At 38.5% G+C, this 20110-nt stretch overlaps 1 protein-coding gene across 2 annotated transcripts; it reads left to right on the plus strand.

The window, feature by feature from the left end:
- Nucleotides 1-102: 102 nt before the first annotated feature.
- Nucleotides 103-20032, plus strand: slkb (STE20-like kinase b). Of its 2 annotated transcripts, XM_052545894.1 has the most exons (19): nt 115-889; nt 2265-2429; nt 4411-4459; nt 5055-5204; nt 5453-5525; nt 5612-5806; nt 6684-6765; nt 7991-8110; nt 8311-8988; nt 11601-11731; nt 12451-12574; nt 14906-15085; nt 15243-15314; nt 16171-16300; nt 16843-16967; nt 17053-17244; nt 18037-18162; nt 18246-18359; nt 18616-20032. In XM_052545894.1, exons 1-19 carry the CDS (start codon nt 740-742, stop codon nt 18760-18762), a joined length of 3003 nt encoding a protein of 1000 aa, XP_052401854.1. In that variant the 5' UTR covers nt 115-739; the 3' UTR covers nt 18763-20032. The 2 variants fall into 2 exon arrangements, with proteins under 2 accessions (XP_052401855.1, XP_052401854.1); XM_052545895.1 differs by lacking the exon at nt 15243-15314 and having other exon boundaries at nt 103-889.
- The last annotated feature ends 78 nt before the right edge of the window (nt 20033-20110 follow it).

Raw genomic sequence — 20110 nt, forward strand, 5'->3', positions numbered from 1 at the left:
ATTATTTAACACTGAGAAGTCACTGTTGACACCCACGACAGCAAGCGACAGTAAAGCGCAGGCGCGTCACCGAACCTCGTGGACGCGCGCAGTGACACACATCCAATAGATTACAGGAGGCGCGCGCACGCACGCACAGGAGCACATTTTCTCCAAACAAAAACTATTGTGCGTTTTCACGCGTTTGGAGAGGGTTTCGCTTTTAATCCAGGAGCGGAGGATGTACGATCTGTGAGGACTGAGATTGTACCGGAGATACGAACATTTTATCAGCCTTTTGTCAGACTTTATTTAAAGAGAAAGAGAAACAACTAGATGCTTTTACGAAAAAGATCCATGAAACTCTGAGGAACAACAACAACATCATGACTTACGTTACCTCGAAATGATGTATTCATCTCAGGATCGCCTTTACACCCTTGCACAGAGTAGATTAATGCAATTTAATCATTTATTTTTATTTTGAAAATATGATTTTCTGGACTTAAGCTCTCAGAGCAAGGAATAGCTAGAATCAAGGATTGTCTTTGTCTGTGCAACACACCAATCTCTCCAGTAATAACCTGCAAAGACGAACATGTCAACACTGTTTCCTGATTAGACGAGAGGCTGAATAGTATTGGATTGCAATGGGAATGCAATAGCAGTTGCATTGATTTGCGCCACTTTAGACATTAGCTGAAAGAAATATCTTTTTGTCAACCGACCAGAGAAAGAGAGAGACCCGTGGGATCTGGCTATGTCCTTCTTTAATTTCCGAAAAATCTTTAAACTGGGCGCAGAGAAGAAGAAGAAACAATATGATCATGTGCACAGGGACACAAATCCGGAGGAAATCTGGGAGATTGTGGGAGAACTGGGGGATGGAGCCTTCGGAAAGGTGTTCAAGGTACAATGTGAACAAAGACATTGATTGATCTCCTCTCGCTGTTAGAGTTGGTATCTGTTTTATGTGATTTTTGGTCCCCAATAGTTTTCTTATGAATAGAATACAGGGTTACCTGCATGCAATGCACTTATAACGCAGTCTGTCTTGTACACACTAATGAAAGTGCAGAAAGTTTCTGAATTCTTTGAGATTTATGATGTCACAACTTGCATGACATCTTCAAGCACGTAACCCTGGTTGTTCTGCACATGACCTCATCATGTAGTGTCCAATCTGCTTGATTGTTTTCTAGTCTTGTTTCCTTGAATGCTTTCTCTGTTTTAAGGCTTAATGGTTCTTAGTTTGTTAGAGTTACAGGGTGATTTGGAGATTAAGTCTAAGGCCATATTGTCTGTATAAGGTCAAAAACTGCAGTAGTACTTCTTCATGCTTCCATCAAGTATGATGGCGATGGTTTGTAAATAGTAGTTTTCTAGTCAGCTCACTAATGATTATTTGGGTTGAGGTCCTGGGGTTTTAGGACAGTGGGTTTTATTGATTTTCAGCCGACACAGTGTGGTTTTGTTTGAGCTCCACCACTATGGGCACTAAGGAGACAGAATAATGACTGTTTCCAGACAGGTTTACCACTTTTTCAGTCAACCATTGTTTGGAGGGGTATATTCACCAGCCATAAATATGTTAAAGAAAAGGTTCTTTCTTTTTAGTCGGAGGCTATAATCATTTTAGTACCTGAAAAAATTAGCCTGTGTAACTTTTATTTATGTTTACAAAATATTTGCTTAAATTAGAAACACTTGACTTTTTAAATAATTTTAACTCAGTTTCAATACTATTACTATTTTTTTGTTGTTGTATTAATTCATATTTTATGAATTTGCATTACAAATTCTATATGTGTTTTTTTATTGAATGTAAGTTTAACATTGACAGAGCTTGAATTCTAAAAATCTAAAAGTCTCGATAACATGTCAAATACCTCAAAAGCAAACATAATGGCAAAATGCAGTCAAAAACCAATGCACATTCACAATCATCCTGCAATAAAAAGCAGACTTTAACCGAGTTATTTTTTCACTACTGAATCATATTAGCTTCTAAATACTTTAGATTACAACTCATTTGTACGTTGGGTTGAATTGTGCTGTGACCTTCATTGCTCTGCATTGCAGAAAGACTCATTACTGTGAATGACACTGAATAGGATTTCTGTCGAAGGGTGGACTGCGTCACTCTGACTGCATGAGTCGAATTAGGTTTTTTTTTCCTCCAAAGTACTTGTTTTGCTAGTTTTTAAAAGAGATTGTGTTGAGTCTACACACATATTTATGCATAAATATACTTATTATTGAAATATAATGTTCTGTTTATTCAGGCTCAAAACAAGCAGACAGGCATTTTTGCTGCTGCAAAGGTGATTGACACCAAAACTGAAGATGAGCTGGAGGACTACATGGTGGAGATCGACATCTTGGCGTCATGTGATCATCACAATATTGTCAAGCTGCTTGACGCGTTTTACTACGAGAGCAAACTGTGGGTGAGTGTGGATTTAGTTTATGTTTCATTGTTACACAGATTTTGTTTTGAAAGTGTTTTCCACAGCAATGGTTTGAAATCTTTAAAAAAAATATTTTGCAAAGAGTTTCTTTGTTATATTTAAAAACAACTTAAAATGATACGGCAGTAATGAACCCACATACATACATACATACATACATATATATATATATATATATATTCCTACGCATAAGAGCCTTCAAATTTTAGCCCATTTTCAAATCAAATATGCATTATTATTCAGTTTAATTCGAAAGTCAATATGACCTGGACATGTCTTCAAACGTTTCAAGAGATTTACCGGAAAAGCAAGTCTAGAATCAAAGTCAAAGCACTTTCTCACAGCGAGGACTGTTATTAACCTCACCCATTTCCGTATGAAGGTATAGGAGGGCTTAGATTTAGCTGTGATTCCAGGAATGTTTGAACTGGATTATTCATCAGCCACTTAGAGCTTAAGCAGCATTAATAACACATCGGTATTAATAAATCTGTTCAGTATTCCATCCCTCTAAACTTGGTTATATATTAGTAGAAAATCTTAGATGACATCAATTTCAGATGCCACTTGGTTTGATATTTTGCAATCTTCAATGACATGTAGACATTTTTAAGACAAACAAATTAAGGCCTCTCAATGTGGTATAACCGAGGCTTAATAGTGCATTCTGTAATCCAGACAGTGCTATATTTCAGAGGTGTAAAAGAAGTCTCATTGTAGTTCTCAGACTGAATGACCGCACTGTGAGGGCTTCTGTGTTCTCATTGTTGTCAGTCTAAAGCAACATCTCACCCACAGTGACCCAGCGCTCGAGAGAATGAACAACGCTGACTGCTCTGAGAGCTGCATCAGTAGTTTTAAAGCTTCATGTGTTTCTGAGCCGAAGCCATTGGCACTCTTATTTTAAAAATTTGAGCTCATTTTAGTCAGCAAGCAATTAGCTTAATCCATGATTATTTGGTGTAGTAGTACATTTTTAGACTGATTCAGTCTATGATTCATGCCGATGATTCTTCTGATTCATTCAAAAGAACTGAACTGATTCTGAGTCAGTGAGGACAACACAGTTCACAAAAGCTTTGTTGATAATTTGTCAATATATTACTTTGTGGGTTCTGCATATTATGGAATATTACTACAGTATGAAATAGCTTTTTTTCTATTTGAATGTATTTTAAAATATTATTGTAAAAAACCCTGAATTATCTGCATCATTACTCCAGTCTTCAGTGTCACACGATCCTGCAGGAAGCAATTTTTTTCTTTTTTTAGTAGTGTGAGCTATGTGAGCAATCTCTACCAGTGCTGCCCAGTGCTGCCCATCCTCTCCAGGTGACCCCGTCCGTGACCCCTCCATCCGCCTGCAGTTCACGGAAACCCTGTTCTAATCCTATTAGGACAGAAAGGACTGGGCTGTGCTAATGTGCAGAAAGCTTTCCTCCCTCCTCGTGCTCATACAGGCCTGTTATGTCATTCACCATATTGAGGAGCAAGAAAAGCCTTCAAGACTCAGCAGCCTCAGCGACCAATCACGACCCTGCAATGCAGCGCTGTTGACCAATCGCAGCCCTGCGAAGTGACTTGTTTCGTAATAATGTGGTCTAGTCTTTCCAGGTTTGGATGTTGTTAAACTGGACTTCTGCCGCAAGCTCTGATGTGTTCGTGAGCGAAGCGGAGTGAGAGTTCTAGATGTTGTTGTTTGTGCTCATGTGCACAAGAATAAATGAGTTGAATAAACGGTGGCTTTCTGAATGAGTAGCATGGTAATAGGATAAACGGATTTCTCTACTAAACAATGCTGCTATTGTGTCCAGGTGAACGTTGTGAAATAAAGGCAGTATGCTAATCTCAGTCGATTTGTTTTTGTGCAATGTAATGTAAGCAGCCGTGCTTTTGTAAAACAGTGTGATTGTGCTTTAGGAAAGACCCAGTTTTATGTTCTTAATGTTTCTGTCTGCAGATCCTGATCGAGTTCTGCGCCGGCGGAGCCATTGATGCTGTCATGCTCGGTGAGTTCACAGAAAGCATTTAACATGCAAGACTGCATCAAGAAAAGGTCATTTACAACGACCAGTTCCTTGTCATTATTCAAAAACACATTGAATTCTTAAAGGCGGAGTTGAACTTTAACTGCACATTGATTATTTACACTGGTTGCTTGACCTGTTAAAGCAATCAGTTCACTATAGATTTGTTTTGTTTTGTAGAATGAGGGTCAGGAAATTAATACTTTTATTTATCAAGGATGCATTACATTTATCAAAAGTGATAGTAAAGACTCTTATAATAAAAGATTTCAGTTGCAAATAAATGCTGTTTTTCTTTCTGTTCACCAGAGAATCCTTAAACAAGTTTCACTATTTTTATAAAGATATAAAAGTACAACTTTTGATTTTACAGTATTGTGAAATATTGATAAGCAGCTTCATAATAAATGTCTCTTTAGCAGCAAATCAGCATATTAGAGTGATTTCTGAAGGATCATGTGACACTGAAGACTGGAGTAATGATGCTGAAAATTCAGCTTTGCATCACAGGAATACATTTGATTAATTATTATTAAAATATATTAAAATAGAAAACAATTTTCATGTGTGTGTGTAGAGTTGGAAAGGCCTCTGACGGAGCCGCAGATCAGGGTGGTTTGTAAGCAGACTCTGGATGCTCTGCAGTATCTGCATGACAACAAGGTGATCCACAGAGACCTGAAGGCTGGAAACATCCTGCTCACCCTCGACGGAGACGTCAAACTGGGTGAGAGAGAGTACAGAGAGCAACTGAGGATGCTCATTTACATGCCTGACTAAACCGCAGCTAAAATAAACGTTACCACAGTGACCAGATGTAAATTATTCTGTGATGCTGGGTTGTAAAAATACTGAATGTCATTGCATTTGACAATAAAATATCAAGATGAGCCCTGTTTTTTTATATATATAAAGGTTTCACAGGCACTCTTTGCAGGCAGAATGTTCACAATAAGAATGTTTTCTGTTTTTCAGCTGACTTTGGAGTGTCTGCCAAGAACACAAAGACCATCCAGCGAAGAGACTCCTTCATTGGAACCCCCTACTGGCAAGTTAGAGTTTCATCAAATGAAGCTACATGTACTTACACACATTGACGTTGCTGACACATTGATAACACTCTCTTTTATTCAGGATGGCTCCAGAGGTTGTGATGTGCGAGACGTCTAAGGACAGGCCGTATGACTATAAGGCTGATATTTGGTCTCTAGGAATCACTCTGATCGAGCTGGCCCAGATCGAACCGCCCAACCATGAGATGAACCCAATGAGAGTTCTGCTCAAGATCGCCAAAGCTGAGCCGCCTACTCTCCAGCAGCCTTCAAAATGGTACAAAACCAAGTGGTTTGCATGAATAGTATGACACAGAGTTCCGTTTTTTTTTTATTATTATTAATTTTTTTTTTTTTTATATGTGACCCTGGAGCACAAAACCAGTCAGAAGTAGCATGGGTATGTTTGTAGCAACAGCCAAAAATACAGTGTCTTTTATGCCAAAAATCATTATGATACTAGGTAAACATCATGTTCAATGAAGATATTTTGTAAATTTCCTCCTGTAAATATATCAAAACTTAATTTTTGATTAGTAATATGCATTGCTAAGAACTTCATTTGGACAACTTTAGAGGTGATTTTCTCTGTATTTAGATTTTTTTTTGCACCCTCAGATTCCAGATTTTCAAATACCGTATTTTTCGGACTATAAGTCGCATCAGTCCAAAAATACGTCATGATGAGAAAAAAACATATATAAGTCGCACTGGACTATAAGTCGCATTTATTTAGAACCAAGAGAAAACATTACCGTCTCCAGCCGCGAGAGGGCGCTCTATGTCTTCAGTGTAGAGCGGCATCTGGGGGCTGGAGACGGTAATGTTTTCTCTTGGTTCATGTCTCTCGGTTCATTTCAAATTAATTTTCATAAATAGGTCGCACCTGAATATAAGTCGCAGGACCAGCCAAACTATGAAAAAAAGTGTGACTTATAGCCCGGAAAATACGGTAGCTGGATCTCGGCCAAGTATTGACATATCCTAACAAACCAAACATCAATGGAAAGCTTATTAAAAAAAAAATTCTAATATTATTAAAAAAAAAAAAAAGACCCTTATGACTAGGTCCAGGGTCACATATATTAAACATATATTACTTCCATTTGGTTTATTTCAGAGTTGTAATGACTTCTCTCTGCATCCTTCTGCAGGTCTCCTAAGTTTAATGACTTCCTGAAACATGCGCTGGATAAGAACGTGGACAACAGGTGGAGCACAGCACAACTTCTTCAGGTGAATTGCCATGTCCCACCTTTATTTCAACACTTATAATCTAAGACCACATCCTCACAACCTTGACCTAACCTGAGTCAGTATAGCAGCAGTCTCTTGTTTATCATCACCCTGCTCTGCTGCTCCAGGTGGCCTTGCTTGCCACATGAATTAGCAGCTGTTCATTCAGAAGTTTGTCTGTGTCAGGCACTTTCTGCACCAGCCTTCGTCCTAAGAACTGACGTCAACAAAGGAGATTTTCTATTGGAGGCTTTAAGTAGGCCAGCACTAGGACTGACGCGAGCATATGCACACACACTCACTCACAAGCGCTAAACGCTGCAGTTAGAGGCTGAATGGGGCTGAAAATACAGAACTGGAGTTTTCTTCCCATTAAGGCGATCATATCAAAGAAGCTGCACATCCTCAGACCAGCTATAGACTGTGTGCAGCAGGTCTCAAAGCCAAGAAAGGTAAGAAATGGAGACTAGGATCCTCACCGGGCATTGATTTTGTTGTGGTCGTTTTCCTCTTGAGCTTCAGGAATTTTCTGTTTGCAATACGACATTGCAATAAATCTAAGGTCCTAAATTAGGCCTTATTTTCTTAATTCCAAATGGTGATGCACACTGTATCATTATCATACCTGGTTATCATACTAGATGTGGCTCTTGTCCAACTTACCATATTGGTTTCATTGTGGGGGCTCATTTCTTTATATTTTTGCATTTAGATTTGGCAAAGTTAATTTTATAAATTTTTTTAAAATAATAATAATAATTTAATGGCACTGTTTATTTATTTATTTTTTGGCCACCAGTTCCAACAGGCTTCAAAATGATATGAGACAAAGGTTGATTCATGTAAAATATATTTATTTTCCTCTATAAGATCTTTGAAAACACTAATAATTTAATAGTACTGTTAAATATATTCTCAAAATTATTATACATTTTTTATATTGCACAGTACAATTTTGTACAGTTTGTGTGTATATGTATGTGTGTGTGTGTGTGGTATTTATTATTATTATTAATATATTTATTATTTTCTGAAAATTGTCAATAATATCAGATGAAATTAAAACTTGTATATTAAATATGTTGGACGATGCTTGCTTTAAAGGAATTTGTCTGGAATGGAGTAATCTGACTTCTGGATGTTCAGATTATTACTGTCTTGTTAAAATATGCATGTGTAATTTTAATGTTTATTGTAGTGAAAGTAGTTTCCTTCATCTGTGCAGCACCCGTTTGTGAGTAGCGTGACTGACAGCCGACCCCTGCGGGAGCTCATCGCTGAGGCCAAGGCAGAGGTTACAGAGGAGATCGAGGACCTGAAGGAGGAAGAGGAGGAAGAAGATCTGGTAAGAGATTATAGGAACTGCTAACGAATTAAGAACACTTTTCAGAGAAAGATTAAATCTAGTGTAGACTACTAAATCTGGATGAGTATTCAGCAGACCATTGTCCTGAGGTGCCCTTTTAATTTATTACATAGCAGCATGTTTATATTTTCCCTTTCTTCAGTATTATGCTAACATGTTTAAAATGATCTTTCCCTTAGCTGCTTCGTGGACACAAACGCGCAGCGTCTGACGCTAGCATTGGAAGCTCTGAAGACGAGAAGCTTCCTCAGTCGCCGTCCACATTGGAGTCTGTTCCTGAGAAGATTGAAGAGGCCTCTACAGCCAAACCGCCAGATGATAATGTTACAACTGGAATAAAGAAGGAAGAAGAACCTCTGAAGGTGGGTGAGAACCACATTGAGGATGTAGCAGAACCTGGATCTAAGGAACAAGGTGTGGAAGTATCTCCAAAGGAATCTCAAGAACCCAAAGCTGAAGTGGAGCCTGTAAAACCAGAGACTCCTGCGGATACAGTAGTCCCAACAGAGGAGCAAAGAGCCAAACCTGATGGAGAGATACTGGAAGGGGAAAAGGAGGTGGTGGGCAATGGTGAACTCATAAAGGAAGCGTCTGCATCAGACATTTCTTCATTGGAGACACCAACAGAACCTGATGGACCTATTCCAACATCTCCATTGAAAGAAGAAGAGAGTGTTGAGGAAAAGGAGAAACCTGAACTGGTGGAGAAACCAAGCCCAGTGAAGCCCAGGTATGTGAAGAAGGAGGACTCCGACTCTGGGATCAGTTCTTCAGCTGACAACAGCAGCATAGACCTGAACTTATCCATCTCCAGCTTTATTAGCAAATCCAAGGAGCCAGGAACCATCTCTCAGCAGGTGAGAAACAACATCTTTCATTACACCAGTTTAGTTATAATAGCTAAAATGAACATTTTTCAGTGGAGCCTCTGATTTAAATGTAAGTGTTGTTACACCTGGTTGAATTATTATTATTATTATTTTTTTATTTTTTTATTATGCCACTTTTTACAATATGTAATAGTGGTCTTGGGTGTCCCCAGAATAATACCCAGCAGATTATTTATTACAGCAGCTGAAGAATGTCATTTTGGGGTTTGTCTTTTAAAAAAAAAAGAGCTGTTTTGGAGTGTATCGCTTTAAATGTAAATGAGCTGCTTATCCCGCCCCTTCTCCAGAAGAAGGCACTGCATTGCATATCTACAGCAATAAACAGCCAGTAGAAGCAACTTAACTCAGAGCGAGATAACCTGTGTTTAACCGTACATATGGGATGTCAAATGCACTTAAAGTGGGACGAAACAGCACAATGTTACAGATCAGATAAAAAATACTTAATTTATGCACACAAAGCACTTTTACAACAACAGGAGTCTGGAGTGATACACGTATTTAGGCAAAATTTTAGGTGCATTACCTTGGAAAAGTACCTTGAAATTAACCCACAGCGTCCTCAGCAGCTCAGATGTTGGAAGAGAACAAAGACTATTATGTTCTGTCTAAAATCCGAACATGGAGCATCGGGATTGCTTGCGAGACATTGTTGACTTTACAGCTGCTCGAGCGTGGAGAAAATTGACAGGGTGGAAGCTTTTTTACAGTTCTTTTTTCCTTAATAAATTAAATCATCATTTAAGAACTGCATTTTGTATTTACTTGCATTATCTTTGTGTAATATTACAATTTGTTTGATGATCTGAATTTTTTAAGTGTTGACAATTTTCACAGTACTGTATATAACCGTATTAAAGGGATACTCCACCCCATAATTAAAATTATGTCATTAATCACTTACCCCCGTGTTTTTCCAAACCCATAAAAGCTTTGTTCATCTTCGGAATACAATTTAAGATATTTTGGATAAAAGCTGTGATGTAATGATGCAACAAGAACACTTTTCGTATGCTCTTCTGTGTCGGATGGGCCTCTAGAATGCGCTGTTTCTACGTGTATTTATTCTTTGATTAGAAAGAAATCATTGCATTCTTGTGGCGTGGCTGATACAGAAGACCATACCCAGCATACGGTGATATGAAGAGACACAGTGGAGACTGTTGACAAAGGAATTGTTGAATATAGTTTTTTTTTTTTTCAAGTACAAAAAGTATTATCGTCACTTCATAACGTTACAGTTGTACCACTGATGGCAGATGGACTATTTTGACGATTGTTTTCATACTTTTCTGGACCTTGACACTAGGGCTGCACGATGTGTCCTTTAAGCATCGATATCGCGATGTACGAATCCACGATAGTCACATCGCAGGATGTGCGATGTAGGCTGTCGTAGTTGTTCCATTAACTGTATGGGCCAGCTGCTCCCCGGCGCTTGACGAATGTGATTCGCAGATCAACTGCACAGCTTAACCATCATAGAGTGAAATTTTATCATTGACAGGACTGAAAACCACATGCAAGTTTAACAGGGCAGAGAGAGAGGGAGCGCGAGAGAGACAGAGAGAAAGAGAGAGAGCGCGCTCGAGAGAGACAGGGAGAGAGAGAGCGCGCGCGAGAGAGACAGGGAGAGAGAGAGCGCGCGCGAGAGAGACAGAGAGAGAGAGAGCGTGCGAGAGCGAGCGAGAGAGAGAGAGAGAGTGCGCGCGAGAGAGACAGAGAGAGAGAGAGAGTGCGCGCGAGAGAGACAGAGAGAGAGAGAGCGTGCGCGAGAGAGAGAGAGAGCGTGCGAGAGCGAGAGAGAGAGCCTGCGCACGAGAGAAACAGAGAGAGACAGACAGAGAGTACATTAGAAGTACCATCAATGTTTATAGAAATGTATATGGATTTATTTTGCATGTATTTTTTTTCTTCTTATGAATATATATGTATTTTTGTTTTGTTTGTTTCTATTCTGCTATGTACAATGCTTTGGCAATATGTACCTTTGTATGTCATGCCAATAAAGCAATTTGAATTGAATTGAATTGAATTGAATTGAATCGAATTGAATTGAGAGAGAGAGAGAGAGAGAGAGACCGAGAGAGAGTGAGCCCTTTTCAAACAACATGAGCGCTGTCTTGCTCTCTCTCCCTCCCGCATATTAATCAATTGACACGATGGTGTCGATGTTTAAATAATTTAAAATGAGAATGTAAGTGTGCTCACCCCTTTTTGTTTGTAAGAAAAAATATCGCAATATATATCGCAGAAAAATAAAATATCGCAATGTCATTTTTTCCCAATATCGTGCAGCCCTACTTGACACTGTTATTTACTTGGCAGTCTATGGGACAGTCTCAAGCCTCCCAGTTTTCATCCAAAATATCTTAAATTGTGTCCTGAAGACGAACAAAGCTTTTACAGGTTTGGAACGACATGTGATTAATGAAAAACTTTTCATTTTGGGGTGAAGTATCCCTTTAAAAATATTGCGTTATGTATTGATTAAAAATGCTGAAAAATATCAGAAATAGTTTTTTTTTGTTGTTGTATTATATTTCAGTATTTTTAAATAATATCTTAATGTATTCTAGGACAAAAAGAGACAGAAAAAGACTCTGAAAAAGACTCGCAAGTTCGTTGTGGATGGTGTGGAAGTCAGCGTAACAACGTCCAAGATCATCACAGACAATGACACCAAAAGTGAGGAGATGCGATTCCTCAGGTGAGACATCAGCTGCTTAACTGCTCTGGGATGATTTGCATGTTTTGCTTCATATTTGCTTCATGTTTGCATCATATTTGCATTCACTGGTAATGACTTCAGCTCTGCCTGTTTCATGTTGTGGTAGAAATGTTATGGTAAGAGCTTCTGCCTCTTCTGCATGTAACAACCTCACCTCTTTTGGTAAATGTACACAGACTGCTAGTGGCCTTAAGTGTTCAATCCTCTTTCATGGCAGGACAGAATAAAAGAGGTGTTGTGCTGTTTTTTGTTTTTTTTTTAACTACGAAGCGGCAAATAGTTTCCTGTGCAGTGTTTTTAAGTACAGTTTTCAACACCAGATGTGCTAAAGGGAAAACAATCTGAGTGATACTTCCTGTTCCTGCCTGGACGAGCATCCTGTTAGACTGGATAGTGCCATAAAAAAAAATGTTTTCATAATCTGCATTTGTAGGTGGATTTATTTGATTGCATAAAATGCTAAAAATGCCATATAAAGGTAATTTAAATACTGTGCATTCTTAAAAAAAAAAAAAAAAAGTTACAAAAGGACCCCCCCCCCCCCAAAAAAATGCTTATGTTTTTAAAAGAACAATTTAAAAATTTGAAACATCGAAATAATCTTGTTCCACTTATAAAGAACCTTTTATGGAATGGAAAGGTCCTGTGAGATTTTTTTTTTATTTTTTTTTGATCCCTGTAAAATGTTTGTGTTTCAGGCGTCAGGAGCTGAGGGAACTCAGACTTCTTCAGAAAGAGGAGCAGAGAGCCCAGCAGCAGCTCAGCAACAAACTCCAGCAGCAGAGAGAGCAGATCTACAAACGCTTCGAACAGGAAGTCACGGTGAGCAAGATCAAGCGAAGATATTAAAGGGATAGTTCACCCAAAATTATGTCATTAAAGGAGGCATAACACACACGGTTTCACTCAATCTCATGTTAATCTTGAGTACCTATGGAGTAGTACTGCATCCTTCATATCTCCAAAAAGTCTTTAGTTTTATCATATTTATAAAAGAGAGATACAGCTTTCCGATTCTCTCCAGAAAAAGCTGATGATCTGGAGGTGCGCCATGGGAGGAGCTAAAGAGTGACGAGCGCTAGAGTGCCGAATGCCAACTAAACAGACTTTTGATGTTGTTTCACTTACCGTCTGCAGTTCTAGTTCATGGCTGGGATCTTTCATAGCTGGAACCACTCTATCTTTCAGTATAAAACGATGTGCAAATCCATCATTGAAATGGGCCTTGTTTGTAAAAGTTTATAAAATTCCCAGGAAAAACAAACTGTATCCACTGCTTACATAACGTTGGTTCTTTAGGAAGCTGAACAAACTTATCTTTCCCTTAAAACCAAAAACATACTTCTTTGGAGACATTCTTCCCAAGCGAGTCCAGTACAACGCTGCCCCCAGATGAAGCTCGTCGTGGGGCACGATCTCTCTCTCGCTTTGGTCTAGGGCTGCACTATTAATCATGATAAGTCATGCACATTTTGTCAGTACAGCCGGTTCTGTGATTAAAAGTAAATCTCCATCACCTGCTTTTAGGTGGAACAGCATTTACTACACAGAGCTGTAGTTCTCTGACAAGCTATGCAAAATTGTGTTCGTAATTGCAGACGTTATAATTGTAGGATTATGAAATTGACAAAATCGTTTGCTATTATGACAGCTGTTTGTGTATCTTCTCAATGAACTAAGGCTCTGTGTAGTAAATACTGCTCCATCTGAGAGCATGTGAAAATAGCACATTTAATAATGTTTTAACTCCAGATTCACTTCATAACATCAGTAGAGTGTTTAAAATAAATCCTTCTGTGAGATGATGTGGCTTCTTAAACAGAATAATTAAGGCACACAATATTTGTATAAAACAACCTTGTAGCCCCCTTTTAATTACTCACCCTCATATCGTTCCAAACCCACAAAACCAGAGAGCTCTCTGACCCTCCATAGACAGCAGTGTAATTACCACAATCAAGGTCCAAGCGTTCAAGCGTAATTTTACAAAGCTATGAGAATAATTTTGTGTGCAAAGAAAACAAAAAACAGCTTTATTTGGAAAGTAGCACAAACAGTAAACAGCATATGCTTTTCTGTTTCAGCAGCACCGTTCACGGATATGCTGTTTATGTCGTTTATGCTTTGATCTGAACGTAAACAACAAATCCACGTACATACGTTGAATATGTTGTTTACGTATTTGATACTCTCCAAAATAGTGCTATGGGGTGATGTGGATGAAAAAAATTGTTGAATAAAGTCGTTATTTTTGTCTTTTTTGCTCACAAAAAGTATTCTCGTAGCTTTGTACAATTACAGTTGAACCCCTGATGTCACATGGACTATTTTACCAATTTCCTTATTATTATTATTTAAGTAGTGTTCCGAAGATGAACGGAGGTCTTACAGGTTTGGAACGACAGGAGGGTGTGTGATTAAAGGTGCAATTGAATGCATTAATTACAATATTTTAAAAAATGTTCTCTGATATCATATAGTTTGTATGTGAAGTTTTATCTCAAAATACCCCACCAATAATTTTTTATAGTTTGTTGAAATTGCCACTTTTATGGTATGAGCCAAAACCCACTGTTTTGGTGTTTGTCCCCTTTAAATGAAAATTAGCTGCTGCTCCCGCCTCCCAGACAAGTGCTGGTCAGTGTTGCCAAGTCTTTCCTGTGGGTTTAAGCAACCCCAATAATGTGACATTTAGCCCCTAAAATGTGAATTTTACCATGGGACTCCCACCAAAATCTTGAATTTTATCCTACCAGAATACAATTTTTACTGGGGGATCCTCTTCAAAATATGATTGGGTTAGTTTCAAGTAGCAATTGGGAGGATTTTTTTGTGAAAACCTGGCAACCCAAGAGCTCATGCTCATGAGCATACCGGTGTTATGGTTTAACTGGTGGTGACTAGGGCTGACACCAAAACCAGAAACATTGGCATGAACCTTTCTGAGTTACATCACATGCTCAGCAGTGTCGTCATATTTAGGATGTGTAATCGGTGTCTGATTATTAAGTGAAGGTCAGTATTTTAAGCTCCATTTCCTGGAACCGATTTCTGTGTGACTTCTACCTACTTATTTATGTCTGTCTCAGTATTTTGAGTGGCTCTTTAGGGTCAAGGAGCTGCTTTATAATTTCAGTGTTCTTGTCTTGTCAGAGTAAGAAGCGTCAGTATGATACGGAGGTGGAGAATATGGAGCGGCAGCAGAAACAGACCATCGAGCGTCTGGAGCAGGATCACACCGAGCGCCTCAGAGACGAGGCCAAACGCATTAAAGCAGAGCAGGACAAAGAGCTTTCCAAGTTTCAGAGTACACTCAAGAACCGCAAGAAAGAGGTATGGAAAATTTAGGAAGTTGTTCCAATGCTTTCCAGAAGATTTGTACATTTGTAAGCTCCTCTCGCAGATTGCAAATTAACGTGGCCTAGCTTCACCTTGTAAAATCCACCCAAATCATTATCTTCCCTCTCTTGACATTTTTCGGGGAGTGCAGGAGCTCTCGCCTAAACATTTGATCATCCTGAAACGTATTAGAAAGGATCTAATGCAGACTCCTTGTGAGGAGGTAACATCCAAAAACATATTTTCTAAGATTTTTCACTACTTTTTTTCTAGATGAGGCACATTTGGCTGTTGTTGTTTTTTTTGTTTTTTGTTTTTTCCTTTGTTTTTTGCACGACACTAAGAATTTATAGTAGGCTATATTAAGAGTGTGACACTTCTGATTATGTGGTGCATGTTACACGAGCACAACGAGGTGAATAGTTTCAGCACAGTTTTGTGTGTTGGTGTTTTGGTTTGGTTCAAATGTATTCCGATGTGTTTGTTTATACAGTTTAAGTAGGAATTCGATACGTGTGTCTTAACTGACGTTAGCTCACAGGACGTAGCTCATGTGATGACGGTCTCTCCAGCGCCGCCCTGCAGGACATAAGCAGTGTGTCTAATGACAGTGTGCCTTGAAACATGAACTCTGTTGTTCGTTATTTTCTGTCTACATAAGAAATATTAACAGGGTTAGCTCGTATGGTTATAGCAGTTTCATTCTATTAATAAGTTCTGCCTTTTTAATGTCATTTTTGGACATAAGTACCAACATTAGCATCAAATTGCTATTTTTTTCTCAATTTGGGCCTGTAAAGTTCCATATTCCATATCCATATATGACAAAGCAGCTTTTATTTTAAATTTAGGCCAGTTTAGAGCAGTGAATAGTGATTTATAATTAAAGTCGAGAGATATTGGTCCAAAACTAAAGAGTTTTTAAAAAGTTTTTAAAAAAAAGTTCTGTTTTGCTTTAGTTCTCTATTTTTTATTATTATTATTATTATTATTTTTAAATGTGGTCTGTCCTTTCGAAATGGATGTGTTCTGTTGTTTTTTCCCGATTTCTAAGGTTCTGTATGCGTGTGTGTTTGTAGGAGCAGGAGTTTCTTCAGAAGCAGCAGCAGGATCTGGACAGCTCTCTGAAGAAGATCATCCAGCAGCACAAACATGAGCTGGCCACTATTGAGAGAGACTGTCTCAACAACAAGCAGCAGCTCCTAAGAGGTCAATATTAGCATTAGTCTCCTTCCCATTCTTCCCAAGTCTTCATTTACAGCTTCTGCAGTGCTAGCAGTTATTCAGACAGGGCTTTAGTGGGTTGTTTGTGTGGTGAGCGATGCAGTAGCAGCACAGTTCTCTGATGCTTGTCATGTGGCCTGGTCGGATCTGATCCTGCTGTTAAATGTATTGCCATGGCATCTGCTCCATATGACCTCCACAGGGTTTTTTAAATTTTTTTATGGAGGCTCGTACAGCATTTCAAACAAAGTTGAATGTAATTCCTATTTGAAATCTCAGATGCCCAAACCCTGTAATGTTGTCTGATGTTCAGAAGGTGATTATATAAAACTAAAATAGCATTTGTTTGCACATTTGTTTTACACACCTCTCTATGCAAACATGGATTTTGGGCATCAGCCTTTCATATTTATTCAAATATAATTTTTTTTCCTTTAAAACATAAACTACTGTTGAAAGAAATATCCATTTTTTATATTGTATGTTATGTTTTGATGGCTAAAATCGGTTCTTTGGGATTCTCGCAGCCCGAGAAGCCGCTATGTGGGAGCTGGAAGAGCGCCACCTACAGGAAAAACACCAGCTGCACAAACAGCAGTTGAAAGACCAGTACTTCATGCAACGACACCAGCTGCTTAAAAGACACGAGAAGGTAACTTCCCAGATCGGTCTTGTATATGCTTTTCTGGCGGCTATTGGTGTGAATTTGTTTTCACTCTGAATGTGTTTCTGTACAGGAAATGGAGCAGATGCATCGGTATATCCAGCGTCTGATAGAGGAGATGAAGAACAAACAGACGCAGGAGAAGACCAGACTGCCAAAGATCCAGCGCAGTGATGCAAAGACCCGCATGGCCATGTTCAAAAAGAGCCTGCGCATCACGACCACAGGGGTCACGCCGGAACTGGAACGTGAGCGGGTCAAACAGGTCAGAGGTCATATCGGGTTCAGACTGAAACATTAAAGGAATAGTTCACCAGAAAAAAGACAGTTTGCTGAAAATACTCACCCTCAAGTGATCTGAGATGTGGATGAGTCTGATTTAGAGAAATTTAGCACTTGTTCACCAGTGGATCTTCTGCAGTGAATGGATGCCATCAGCTGATAAAAACATCACAGTAACTCACACAACTCCAGTCCATCATTTAAAGTCTTGTCAAACCAAAAGCAGTATAAACAAATCCATCATTATGACATTTTTAAATTCAAGTTTTATCGATAATATCGCTTTATCCAGTGAAAAAGTCTCCTTGTCTGAATCAGGAGAGAAATATGCACAGATCAAACACCATTTATAAACGTAAACCAATCCATGAACATGAAAAGTTAATTGTCGTTATTAACATTCTGGCCAATAATAACTGGCAAGCTTATTTTTTCATGCTGTAAGGGAAATAAACATGCTTAATTAAATACCCAATATTGTCTGATATGTATGCAGTCAATGGGTACCGGTGTAATATTGCCATAATATGTTATCAGATGCTGCTAGAGATTTCAATTAATTGGTATCCACAGATATTGGATATATATCAGTCAATATTGCAAGATGAGTTGATAGCACTATTATATATCCAATATTGCAGGTTACCAATTAAAAATATCTAATATTAGTCCATAATTTATATATAGTGCATCCCTAAATATTTAAACTTATTGCACAGATCATTTTCTTCTTGTTGTGTAGTAATATTGTAATATTTGTGTGGCCAATGAACAGTTTGCAGCACAGGAGGAGCAGAGACAAAGGAACGAGCGTCACCATCAACAACAGAAGCATGAGACTCAGATGAGAGACCTGCAGACGCAGTGCGACGCCAACCTCCGAGAGCTACAGCAGCTGCAGGTACACACATACTGCTGGAGAGACACGGTACAGCATTTCATCTACATACAAACAACAGTGATAGAGTCATCTGTGTGTTGCAGAATGAGAAGTGCCATCTGTTGATTGAGCATGAGACTCAGAAGCTGAAGGAGCTGGATGAGGAGCACAGCGCAGAGCTCAAGGACTGGAGAGAGAAACTCAGACCCCGCAAGAAGGTACCACCTACTGTACTTCACCTTAGTCACACTTCTGAATGCTTGAATCATTATACATTTAGTTTTCTTGGTAAGCACCCTATTACAAGACTTTCTCACACCTCATGAATGGACCATGATAAGAGTTTATGTAATGCTTCATCCACACCACTAGGTGTCAGTCCTATAAGAAAATAACTGAGTGCACCATTGCTATTCAACATTTCAATCAAATTAATAAGTGCATTTACTAAGTACATGAAACCTCTGCATGCAGGCCCTTGAGGAAGAGTTCACCCGTAAGCTACAGGAACAGGAAATGTTCTTTAAAATGAGCGGGGAGTCTGCATGCCTTAACCCCTCCACCCAGAGCCGGATCTCAAAGTTCTACCCCGTCCCGAGTGTCCACTCCACTGGGTTTTAACGCACACGTTCACACTAAGAGCACAGAGATGCTAAACCGCATTGTGACTGAACCTCGGCTGCCTTGCTCCCTCTGATCGCTGACGTCAGGCCGAAACGAAGGAGGGACTTCACTGTTCCAGTAATATACAGAGGAGTTTTTGCTTTTATTATTTTTATTTAATCTTTAATAGTGGATTTTCAGTGTGGTTTCCCTAAACATTTCAGCAATGGTTCATGAAAGAAAATGTGATTCTGTATGCCACTAAATAGCTTTTTTTCTCTCTCGAATCATTGGTCTCGGTGTATTAATGTTGTGATTTAACCTACTGTGATATTTTTAGGATTATATCTGCATAATGGAATGACTGTTCAAGTTCAGGCTAATTTGCGTGCACTACACTAAGCAAATGATTTAACTAAATCTGAATCAAAATTTAAATAATCTGAACCATAATAAAATGTTTTTACATTTTTGATGACAATTCTAATGAAGTTTAAATGCACATTATTTAAAGGCAAATACACATTGCCTTCTTGAGCTTTGTATATCATAATATGGATCTATAGGTTTTATAGTAGCAGCGATATTCATTTCTTAGAGATGTTTGAGCATATCAGCCACACTGTATGCAAATATCCTGACATCACTGTGGTTTAAGCTGTGATTTGCACTTGCACTGCTATGCAATGTGATCATGTAGACTAATTAAATCATCTCAACATATTTCTGTGAACTTCAAAGCAAGAGAGCTCAATCTCTTCATACTGTCCATACTACTTATGAAAAAGAAACAAATGGTTTTTCAATTACTTGCGTTTTAGTTCACCCAGATATCACTACAATGCATTAGTGTAGTTTTCAGTAAAATTGTGTAGAAGATGATGTGCCCTGTAAACCATACTTTAATCAGACAGATGTTATTTTATTCTTGTATACACATGTAGCACATTTTTGTAGTAATAGTTTTCTTTTCATCTCAACTGTTAACATACAGTTCAAAATGTTTTCTGCGTTTACATTTGTGCAGTGCTCTGTAAAAACTGAACAAAACAATATTTCAAATCTGTGAAAAGACTAAATGTATCTGACTGTACAGAGAGTGCTGTGCACCTTCAGATGAAGCATTCATGATGCCTCTTTGCATTTTGACTTTGAGTTTGTCTTGATTTTATTTTTAAGCATTATAAACTTGTGAGGTGAAGTTAGCAGTTGTATGTACTGTTTGTGTCAAAGATCAAAGCATTGTGATTATAGGAAGCTGCTGTGATTAAAACATTTGTGGTGAATAGTTCAGTCATCTGGGTCTCTATTCAAGTGTCTCTGTTTATGAACATATCTGTAAGTATACTACAAGCCACAATAATAA

This window comes from Carassius gibelio, chromosome B1 (genome assembly GCF_023724105.1).
Source record: "Carassius gibelio isolate Cgi1373 ecotype wild population from Czech Republic chromosome B1, carGib1.2-hapl.c, whole genome shotgun sequence".
NCBI classification, from domain to species: Eukaryota; Metazoa; Chordata; class Actinopteri; order Cypriniformes; family Cyprinidae; genus Carassius; species Carassius gibelio.

Bases quoted from the DNA above. Each gene is read 5' to 3' on its own strand.
- slkb (XM_052545894.1), top strand. From the start codon at position 740: ATGTCCTTCTTTAATTTCCGAAAAATCTTTAAACTGGGCGCAGAGAAG. The intron at 5,205-5,452 runs GTGAGAGAGAGT...TCTGTTTTTCAG, and splicing joins CGACGGAGACGTCAAACTGG to CTGACTTTGGAGTGTCTGCC. The intron at 6,766-7,990 runs GTGAATTGCCAT...TCATCTGTGCAG, and splicing joins GCACAGCACAACTTCTTCAG to CACCCGTTTGTGAGTAGCGT.